General features: G+C 54.4%; 1 protein-coding gene across 3 annotated transcripts in view; it reads right to left on the reverse strand.

The window, feature by feature from the left end:
* KY (kyphoscoliosis peptidase) overlaps nt 1-8223 on the reverse strand; it is a 40190-nt gene extending 31967 nt beyond the window's left edge. For 2 of the 3 annotated variants that reach the window (XM_077752349.1, XM_077752348.1), the window contains exons 1-2: nt 8088-8223; nt 4760-4822 (exon numbers count right to left, since the gene is read on the reverse strand). In XM_077752349.1, the coding sequence (XP_077608475.1) occupies nt 4760-4822; nt 8088-8223 (199 nt within the window). Of the gene's footprint in view, nt 1-885; nt 949-4759; nt 4823-8087 lie in introns of all 3 variants that reach the window. The other variant, XM_077752347.1, reaches the window with a different exon arrangement.
* Nucleotides 8224-11156: the final 2933 nt, after the last annotated feature.

Genomic DNA, 11156 nt, shown 5'->3' on the forward strand with positions numbered 1-11156 from the left:
AGGAGTCTCTAATCTGGCCTCCCCTCCAGTTGTAGCTGTAAAGTCCTCCGGTCTCTATCCCCGCAGCCTCACCACCCCACATGCCCTGTGTTCTCAGATCCGGTCAACTAAAGAGTCAGCATGGTGATGCCCTTGCCCTTCCTCCCAGCGTCCTGGAACTCATCCCAGCAAAGTGAGGGTTCTCAGGGAAAAGCCCTCTCAGGGAAGGGCCCTCTCACTTCCTCTTGCTGAGTTAAACTCATCCCTTGCGAGGAAGGCCCTGGAAGACTCAGTCTCTACTATGACTCAGGAGAGGGAAGGCTTGGACAGTGGGCAGGCAGCGGGGAGGCCAGTTTCCAGAGGCGCTGTGCAAGCAGAGCTGTGTGAGCGTTAACAGCTGAGGCCTTGGTGGTGGCAGTGGAGGGCGTGGGCAGGTTGCCCCAGCTCTGACTCTTACCTGCCATGTGCTCTTGACATATGACAACTTTCCCAAGCCTCAGTTTACTCATCTATAAACTGAGGACAGTTAAAAGTACCAATCAGCTAGGAGTGTCGTAAGCCTCATTTACATGAGAATAATTATGTAAATGGATCTGCAGGGTGCCTGGCACGTGGTTAGCACTCATAAACGTTAGCTATAGTGATGACAGCAAGGGTGAAGAGGACAGCTGTGCGTTCTGCGGCCCAAGGACTTTATCACTCTATCCCATGTCACCATGCAGCCGCTCACTGTTTCCCATGGGACGTGGGGAGAGGGAGAGGAAAAAGGTGCTCCAGTGTCCACGGGGCAGACAGGACCCTCTTCCTACAGTCTGCACCCTGCACTTGCTGTCTCTCTGGCCTGGGCAGCGGATCCAGCCACGCAGGAGCTGGAGGAGAGGTCACAGGTAGTGGTGAGTCCCTTACCTTGGTTGTTGTAGGAAGTGATGACCTGGGGCTGCTGAGGGTGCTGTTTCTCCACCAGGTTTCCTGTAGGAACAAGACAGAGGGAGCTGCAGTGGCCACGGGGACCGTGGTGGAGTTCGTCTGGGCAGAGCAAGGAGCTGTGTGCGTCTGCAAGAAAGGTGGGCTAGTGGGAGTTGAGTTCTCCCCGGGCCTGGCCTAACCGCGGGCACACCCACATGCACATCCCCATGGTGTACGCATGCGGGAATCGGCACAGTTCCACGCCTGAATGCAGAGGCCAGTGACTGTGAACCTGTGTGCACACACCCTCACGACTCTCAGCAGGTGCCAGCAGAGGCTGGTTTTCTTCTCCGTAAGGTGGGGACGGCTCCAGTGGGCTGAGTAACCATAACTCCCAACTTTAGTGTCGCCAGGCTCAGTTGCCAAAGGACAAAACGATGCCTTGCTGATCATCATGCCTTTCTATGGAGCAGGTTGGAAGGCTTCTAGCCCCATTTTACAGCGGATGAGCCTGCAGCCTGGACCCTTAACTTCTACCCAACGACCCTGCTGCCAGGGTAGGTCAGACCTGGGATTTGAACCCCAATTCTCCTGACCCTAGCTCATCCACCTCCTCTGAGAAGAGTGGGGGCAGCCTTCCTAGCTTAGGAGTTGGGGTGCCTTGCCCCCTGGGTCAGTTTTGGAGACATTTGCAGGGCATCCACTATGTGATAGCTCTCTCTGTGCACTAAGGGTATTTATGTCCTCAGAACACAGAGCTGTGTTCAGTCTGCTGTGGAGAAATGACCAGCTCCTATCACAGGCCATAAAGGGGAACCCACAGGCTTACCTGACCCTCGTATGGGATGCAACAACTTGTGCTACTTCTTTACCTTAACAGCTGCTATTGTGGCCTGGTTTTGCTGAGGCTGCTTCAGAGGGCTCAGGGGAGGGGCTGGAGAAGCGCCAGCGTTGTGACAGCAGGGAGTCCCCACCCCCCCTTACCACCCCACCTGCCACATTCTCCCCGGGCCTCACGATGGTCTGCAGAAAGGCTCTTTGGGCCTGCCATTGGAGGTGGCCACTGGGACCAGTGCCTGGGCCTGGAAATAAGCATGGCTCTGGGGCACTGGACTGAGCAGGTTCCATTCAGATGACTTCGTTGTACCCAGTCAGATCTGCCACTCAGTGCTCCCCACACCTGAGCCTAGGCAGAAGCCAGGCAAGGTGGGTAGGCAGGTCCCTGAGCTGGGCTGGACTTGTGATCCAGCTGGCCGGGTGTTGCCCTGGAGAATCTGCCTGCTCCAGCCTTCTCCTCTGGGCAGGCCCACCCAGGACCCTCACCCCCCGGACTGAGGTCGGTGGGCTGGCCAAGGGCTAGGAGTACTGCGTGTGCCAGTCCAGGGGGATGCTGGTCTGGAGCTCTAGGCCAGACTCAGGCGAGGACAGGGAGGCCGCCTCCTTCAGGCACAGCTGGCTACATCTCTGCTGGGCTGGCTGATGAGGGAAACAGGATCCGGGAAGGGAATCCTCAAGGAGGACGATTGGCTGGCAGAGCCGCTGTGGGTATTTATAGTCAGGGCTGCACAATTGGTTTCCCTGTGGCTGTGGGGTGTCAGTCCCTGTGCTGCTAGGCAGACTTCAGCCAGGACCAAGGAAAGCAGCCAATCACAGCAGGGGAAGCCCGTTGCCGGGCAAGCTGGTAGGGTTGGCTCGGCCCAAACACCTGTTGCTCGGAAAAGTTTGGAGCAGTCCAGGCTCCCCCACCCTGCCAACGCCCCAGCCCAAGGAGTGCACAGGGCAGCAAGAGGGGGAACATGTGCCTTTTTGGATCAGCTCCATGTTCAGCCACATTTGTGCACACTCCACCAGCACAAGCCATCAGCTGCCTCCTTTGCAGATGAAAGCTGTCCAGTTTCCAGGGCTGGGTGCCTTGGACACCGTCAAGGGAAGTATGTACCCAGAGTCTTACCATCAGAAAACACAGGAAAAAAAGCTGTAATTTTAACATCGGCATGCATCCAAACGTGCAATTTGAAAAATAAATAAAATTTTGCGTTAAATTGCATGTATCGGTGGAGTGGTGCAGTCATCATTTTTCCCAGGCTCAAGGCCTCTGTAGAGCCTCTCTTCAGCCCTCCATTTACCTGAAACTCTCCGTTCTCGGGTGGTTTTGCAAGGACTACTTTAACGATCTTCTTTATTTTTTAAAAAATATTTTTATTATTTTTAAAGTAATCTCTACACCCATGGTAGAGTTCAAACCCAGAACCCCAAGATCAAGAGCCACATGCTCCACCAACTGAGCCATCCAGGTGCCCCATGACCTTCTTTATTTTGTTGTATTTTTCCATGAACTTCCCTCAAACCAGGGACACTAAGGACGGTAAAAATAGGATAAGTTCACTCTTTTTCAATCTTCTCCTAATGTAAGAACATGGCTGAGAAGCGAAATTTCAGACAACTTAAGGTGAGTGACTATAACAAATAGAAGATACTGTGTCTCTTTCCTCCCACTGCAACCCACTTGCCCACTCACCCACTCATACACTGGCCAAGCAGTGCATATCTGTACCAGCTGCTTTGCATGTCTGCAGCTGATGGGTTTCTGATGGTCTGATTCTTATCATTCTCATGAGCCTGAAGCACAGTTTTGCTAACTTTGGCATTTGCTTCAGTACAGCCCCAGAGTTGATGCATCAAGTGCCCTATGGCCTTGAAACAAGGTTAAAAAACCATCCCACACATATACCCATTAGCCAGGACCCCAAGGGGTGGTCCCCAGGGCAGGGGTATGTCTTAGGGACAACCTGTCCCCATGCACAGGGCAGGGGACACAGGAAAGCTCTTCACCTACTAGGAGCTGAGATTCTATTGCAGTGAAAAGCATTGTGATTATAATCATCAGTGTGGTCCCTTGAGGGCAGCATTCCCAACTGTCTTCATCCCAACAACTGGAACCCTGCCTAGCACAAAGTAAGCCCTGCAGGGCTTTACTAAGGGAATGAGTGAGTGAATCTACTTTCAGAATTTCATCTTTCCCTTTTGTTACTGTCGGGATGGAAGAGTATAGCTGTTTGGTCTTGTGCAATTGGGGTCCTGGTTCCCCATCTGCAGGGAGTCATGGGGGGATGGTATCTTCACACAGGCATTCAATGAGCCCAGATCTGACTGAGCCCCCATTGGAACTCTGGGAGTGGAGGTCTGATTCTTAGTAGAATCCTCACATCCCTACAGTGCAGTTTCACCGATGTTTGTTCTGGAAGCTGGGCTAATGAATCTGTGAAAGATACAGAATAAGGCCTAGTAGAGTCAGTCCACGCATGACATTCCCAGAGCTGTCCTGGGCCTGTTCCTTGCAGGGCAAAAGATGCCTGGCACCACAGAAAGGAGGCTTTGGAAACTGACTTCTCTCAGCTTATTGTATTCTGGGTCCCAGGCCAGCCAGGAACCATAGGACCCATCTCCCTAGGCCTGGAGTAATAATGTCCCAAAGCAGGCCACTGTCTTCTCTGTTTGGAAAAATTTTCAAAAGATGGCTGCCCTGCATGACGTAAGCAGCCCCACCTCCAGTGGGAACACACTCCAACCTCACCGAGCCAGATGATGCTAAGTCCTTCCCTATATATAGCCAGTGAACAAGTGGGTGCTTAACCTTATGGAATTGCTCCCCTCCCCTCACAGAGTCCAGGAAACTGGGGGCCCTGATCCCAGGGAAAACATTCAGAGTCACGGCAGCCCCAGGGGCTTGGCTGAGTCATGAACAGCTACCTTCTCAGTGGCTAGAGGTCTAGAGCCAGTTTTCAGCCCCGTGAAACCTAATGCTTCCCATCATTTTTCAATGTGTTGATTTACAGAAACGGAAAGGAAAACAAAATGAAAAGAGAGAATTTACCATGCACGTCATTTCCTTCGAATTTCTGCCATCTCCGGAGTCCATTTCCGACACCTTGGAGTCCTGTGAAATAACAAGGTCTGGAGTGAGGTTCTCTGTGACCAGGAGACCCAGGCCAGCAAGTGACAGGCCAGCTGCAAACTGGAGTTTGAAGTGGGATGGGTGGAACTTGGCTCTCTCAGGATCCAAGGAAGACTGCCCGTGAATGAGATGCACTTTAAAACATTAAATAAAGGGGCACCTGGGTGGCTCAGTCGGTTGAACGTCTGACTTCGGCTCAGGTCATGATCTCACGGTTTGTGGGTTTGAGCCCTGCGTCGGGCTCTGTGCTGACAGCTTGGAGCCTGGAACCTGCTTCTGATTCTGTGTCTCCCTCTCTCTCTGACCCTCCCCTGCTCACACACATACACACTCTCTCTCTCATAAATAAATAGAACATTGAAAAAAGATAAAAAATAAAACATTAAATAAAAATATTAAAACTGTGGTTTCTAAGGATAGTAGGGTTGGTTATCAGGGACGATTTTCACAGTGCAGATCTATCTTCACTCCGCATGTCTACTGCCCAAATATGGAAGCGTTATCATAGAAGATGTTTGCCATTGATTTTGCCTTCCTATTTCTGTATGCGGTGAATCTCCCACTTTTAGAGTCATGATGTGAGGTGGGGGGTGGGCAAAGATGGTCTATCCCTATGGGAACTGCAAGTGATTGTTGCCTGCTTTCCCAGCCTCCCTTGCCACTAGAGCATGGGTATATGGGGCCTAGGCACAGCCAGTCAGATGCACCTGCGTCTGGTTCCATCTTGGGACCTGGTGATGCAAGAGGGAAGGGAATGGAAGTGTGCGCGCGCTCTCTCTCTGGTCCTGGCTGAAAGTGGTGCTGCAAGGTCGAGTTCCTGGCACAGCAATGGCGTATGTTTTGGCAGTGGGAGCAGCTGCAATAAAATCAAGTTCCTGGCGAGGACGGAGTACCTAGGGCTCCTTGTGGCAACAGAGGTTTTCTCACCAGACCAGCTCTGCTGTGCAGCTTTTGGCACTGTTCCTGGAAGCTGGGCCTCCAGGCTGGTTCTCCAGCCCTTTCAACCCCTCCTCAAGTCCCTCTGTCCCTTCCTAATGCTCTTCTGTTCCGCAGAGCTCTCCGCAGCCAGGATCCGGGGCTTGTGGCTCAGAACCCTCACTGACATACGTGTAGAGTGGAATACACACATCACACTGACTTTGGGGATGAAACCTGACATTGGAGCTCTTTTAGATGTGGAGCTGGTGACTTTAGGCCACCTACTCCACGGCTAGGGCGTATGTGACAGGAAGTGAGGGCTTCCAGGCATGTTTTTGAGAAGCACACTGCACAACGGAAAATGATAGGGCCACAGAGGAAAGAGCAGAGAGCATCTGCTGGCAGCCCAAATCCCTGGCACATGCTACCTTTGTCCCCTTGTCCCTCTGACTCTTTTCTGCCACAAGGACACAGCAGAAAGCCACCCAGTCCTCTGCATTGTGACAGTAATGGAGCTCAGGCCCTCCTTTGCAGAGCCAAGGACCCAGGCTGCGGGTGGTGGGACAGGAAGAGAGGCCTGGAAGAGGTGTGGGGACCTTTTGGATCTTGTGCACCAACAGGAGGCCTTGGAACAGCTAGTCTAGTTCAGTGTTTCCCTGCCTGCAGCTGTGTGGGCCTGGAGGCTGGCTTAGTCAGGGGTCTCCTGGACGCCGCCATTGCCCAGCAGGCCTTGGAGGCAATGCATGTACACTCTTCTCTACTCTGGGACAGAACTGTCTGGCTGTAAGTAAGTGACACTGGTCTCGACACTGCCGTGGTGCCTGGGAAAGACCTCCGCCGGGAAAGTTGTAGAGAAAAACAGCCGAAAGGGCTCCACTCGGCAAGCAGGGCCTTCTTGCCTCGCATCATGGTCGTGAGTGTGAAATGCGTTGGCCTGGAGTCCTGTAGGGTTTGTGCTAGGGGTCAGACACCTCTGAAACAGTCCTGATCCCTGGCATTTCCGAGGCTTCTCTGTGTTGTTGAAAGGTCCTCTCTTTCTAGTGTTGGAGCCTTTAGGAGAGATGAGATCAGAGGACGAGGGGGAGGGAAGGACTCCTAGGCTGGCCTGAAGCCAAGCCTCGTGGGGGCCCTCTGGCCTCACCACGCATAGGGGGAGGCCCTCTGGACTGCAGTGTCTGGAGTAGAAGCAGCCTCTTTTCTATCAAGGAGCAGAGGGCCTCTGCCGATTTCCTCATTACGAATACCCGGGGTGGGGGGCATTTCCACCTCTCCTGGGAGCAGCCCTCAGAATGCAAGAACCAACTAACCCAAACAACTGGCCTCAAATCCCGCGGGAGGTGGGAGTACCTATCAACATTCTCAGCTCTCCAGAATCTATTTCTTTCCCTTCCTTCCTCCCCGAGAGGTCACAAAGAACTATGGGGCAGGTCCAGTCGGTGTGACTGGTGGGGGCAAAGCCATTCAAGGCACCACTGCTTCAGTGTGGCAGGTGGATGTCCAATGCATACTGGGCTGTTAAATAGCGGTCACAAAGCACTGGCCCGCAGTCAGCCTAGCACACACCTCACACCAGTCCCCAATGAAGACTCCAGAGGGCTTCCTCCTACACCTAGGGACTTCTGAGGGGCTTCTTTGCCATCCCCTATTCTCCATCTGTATTCTTTTCAGTGCGCCCTTCCCTCTGGAGATTACAGAGGCCTGAATGCTGTTTTCCACAACTGCTCTATAGAGTCACTTTATTTTTCCTGCCTACCCTTCCTTCCTCAGAAAGTCTATGGGAAAAGTAAAATTAATAGATCTGTGAGAGCGGAGAGTGCAGATTTTCACCTTACCCTAAGCAAGCCTTTGACACCACCCTTTATGTCTTCTACTGTAGGAGGCTGAAAGAGGCTTCAAGAAGGGGGAAAATGAGGCCATGAGTTGTGCAAGGACACCAAGGGAGCTCCCTGACTCAAAGTCTGATTCAGCACACAGATTCCCCCCGGGCCCCCTGCGCTCTGCAAAGTGCCATGTGAGGAGCAGGCCTCGGTCACTCAGGGGTCAGGACTGAGGCTCTGGTCCCCTTCCTCCCAGGCATCTTCCAACCCTGTCGTGCACCCTTCAAAGAGTGGCTGGGAGGAAGCTGGCTCCCTGGGGGTGACGGAAGCACAGGGAGTCAACCCGGGGCAATCACGGGGCTGCGCGTTGCCACGGGAAGGGACGCCAGTGCCTGCAGAGGAGCAAGGCGAGCAGGCGGCGGTGGGGAGAGGGTCGGTCTCGCTGGCGGGTGGGCCCTGGGGCGAGGAGGCCGAGGTGCCGGGGTCGGGGGCCCGGGCCGGGCGCTCGTTACCTCCTCTGCGCTGCGGCAGCGTGCCCGGGTCAGCCTGCCGGTCCGAGTGCGCAACGTGCGCCGCGCGCCGCTTCTCCGAGTGCACGATCAGCAGCATGTCGATGGACACGGCGTTGCTGTCTTTCTTCAGCTCCATGGTGCCGCCTCGCTCCCCGCCGTTGCGCCGCGGCCGCTCTCGAGGCTGCCTGCGCTGCAAATGGCCCGGTGCGCGCCGCTGGCCGGCGCGGGAGACCGCGAGGGCGCGGGAGAGGGCGCTCCCCCGCCGCCTAGCCGCCGGGCGCCGCGTTTCGCTGACTCTGCCAAACACGCCATTAGGGCCCGCCCGGGAGGGCGCTACCCTAATGAAGCCGCTCTAAGTCACCTTTGAAAGGAAATCCCGGGCCGAGCCCTGACCTGCACCCAGGCCGAGCGGGCCGTATAGCCGCAGGCTCTAGCGCCTCCTACCCAGTGCGCTTGGAGCGCTCGTCCCGGGCTCCAGAGCCGTTCTCCCGCTGGCCGGGCGCTGCCGGGTCCCCGCGGTCTTCGGGGATCCCCGGGAGGGCCCGAAGTAGACTTCCGGAGGCTTCGGCAAACACAGAAATCGCACGGTGCTGTCAACAGTGAGAGTCAATTCGGGAAAAGGAAGAGCGGCACGGGGTGGCCCCACTCCTTCCCAGGGTGGGTTTTGGAGGTTGATGGCTCCCTCTGTGAGAGACAGATGGTTAGGGTGCTGGGGCCCGGACCTCTGCCGTTATGGCTGCCTCAGAAGTTGCAACATGACCACTGGGCATCAACTTAACAGTTCTTTCTGGCTTGTGCTGAAAGTCTTAACATCTCTGTTCCTTCCAGAAGCCTAGCTCATGCTGGGTGGGAAAGGGGGGAGGGGCAGAAGAGGAGGCTGGTGCAGGGAGCAGCCTGCCTGCTATGCTCAGGGAGCTGGACCTGAAAGCCCATCTATTTTTAGTGGGGCCTGGCCTGCCCAGCCAGCAGCAGCAACAGGGCCTTTGGCTCCGGGTCTCAGGAGTGTTTACATCGGCATCTGCTTGCTAGCCCTTGGCACGGTGGGCCCACCCAACCTGGGCCAGTCCCCTAACTTAAGTTTCCACCATTAATAAATGTCGTGCACACGAAAGCCTTTGCTCTGGGACACTTCCTATTGGAGTGTAAGGACCCTACCTTGCAGTGTGGTCCCTGAGAGCCCCTGCCTCCCCCTAAGAGGCAGATTTTACTGTTCAGGCCTAGGTTCCAGTCCCAACTCTGCCACTCGCTGCCCGTGTCACCGTGGACAAGCCATTTCCTTCCATTTCCCCACCCCTATCATAGGCATGATACGAGTTCTCACAGGGCTGTTGTGAGAACGACGTGCACCTGAGGGGCCTGGCGTGTAGCAAGTGGTCTCCAAATGGTGGCTGACATTCATGCTTCATTTTAAGGGGGGAGGAAAAGGACAGGTGAAGTGACAAGTCTGTGAAGGGGGGCACACAGATATACCCTCAGATTCTGAAGATCTTTCTCCCCAGATTGTGACTCAAGTTTGTCCACCGGTAAAGGCCGACAGCTTGCTGCATCATCACCACCCCGTGCCCCCTGGGCATCTGAGGAAAGGAGATGGTCGCTGGTTTCTGACAGTGTTGAATTGCGGTCTCAAGAGAGCTAAGCTGAGGGATGGTGTAGGTGAGTGACTTCCAGGGCAGATTTCCTCATGCAGTGAGTCCTGTCCTTTGCTGGTCCTGCCTGCATGTGCACACGTGCACGCATGCACTCCCCGCCCCACGCATACACACAGCTGGGAGGTTGGCTGTGGTTTGTTGCTCTCTAGATGGCTAGGGAAGTAAGAACGAGGGTTTCTTCAAAGTATCTGGGGTCTTGGAGATTGCCCAGGCAGCATCCCCCATCTCACCTGGGACAGTGTGGCCTAACTCCTTCAAGGGTATAGGTCCCAACAGAAGTTTCTGTGGAGCACCTCTCATTACTCAATGGAGCTGAGTGGGTAGGGCGGGAAGGCTGAAGCTTCCTTCCCTGAAATTTGCTTTTCCATCCTTGTCTCTTACTCCCCAGCTGGAAGGCATCACTGTGAGGAGCTTGCTCACATAACATCCCATTCCAGAACTGCCTCTGAAGGAGGAGATGATGGGGGAGTGTATCAACAAAAGGTCCAGGAAGCTGGTCTGGGGGCTTCCTGCCTCTCCAGGATGCCTGAAGACGGATCCTTTGGAGCAGGGCTTCTCATCCATGGCACTATGGACATTTGGGGCCACAGAGTTCTTTGATGTTGGGGGAGGGGGTCCTGTGCATTGTAGGATTCTTAGCAGCATCCCTGTGATTTACCTACTAGATGCCAGTAGCACCCACTTCCCTGTTGTAAGAACCCGGAGTGTGTCCAGATGTGGATATATGTTTCCTGGGTCACAGAAATGCAGTGAGAACACTGCTTTGGAACAAACCCATGAAATAGGGTCTGTGTTACCTTGACTTCTCTGGAAAATGCTGCTGCTTCTGGATCCTGATGAGGCCTAGAGCCTGGACCTACTCGCCACACGTTCCCACCCAGTTCAGTTCCTACTCTCAGTCCAGTAGCTGGTGTCTTAGGCCTGCACAGATGCTCTCTGCCAGCATCATGGGCAGAAAGATGAGATGTTCCCCTCACTCTTCATGTTCCCCCCACCCCTGGCCTCTGTTGACTCATCCTCTCATCCACACTACCTGTTTTGGCTGAGGACGCCACAGGAAGGCATTTGGATGTAGCTGGAAAGGGGAGGGGAAGCAGGAGAGACCGAGGCTGTGAGGTATTATTCAGAGGGTCTATGCCTTCTTCTCAAAGCCCCCCTCAACCAATGGGACAGAGAGCAGACCCTCCGCCTCCTTCTCTAGACCCACTTCTTCTACTTTTCCTGCCAACCCACACATGCTGTAGCCATAGGCATGCCCACTACTCCCCAAACATATCTATCTGACCTTTCTGCTTCTAGGCTTTCCTCAACTGGCTAGCCTCTCCAGCCTGCCACCATCTTGAACAACATGGAATTCAAGGACTTCCACATTCTGACCTAACTAATTCATCTGCAACCTTGTCTGAGGATCTGACAAATC

This window comes from Crocuta crocuta, unplaced genomic scaffold (assembly GCF_008692635.1).
Source record: "Crocuta crocuta isolate KB4526 unplaced genomic scaffold, BGI_CrCroc_1.0 scaffold580, whole genome shotgun sequence".
NCBI classification, from domain to species: domain Eukaryota; kingdom Metazoa; phylum Chordata; class Mammalia; order Carnivora; family Hyaenidae; genus Crocuta; species Crocuta crocuta.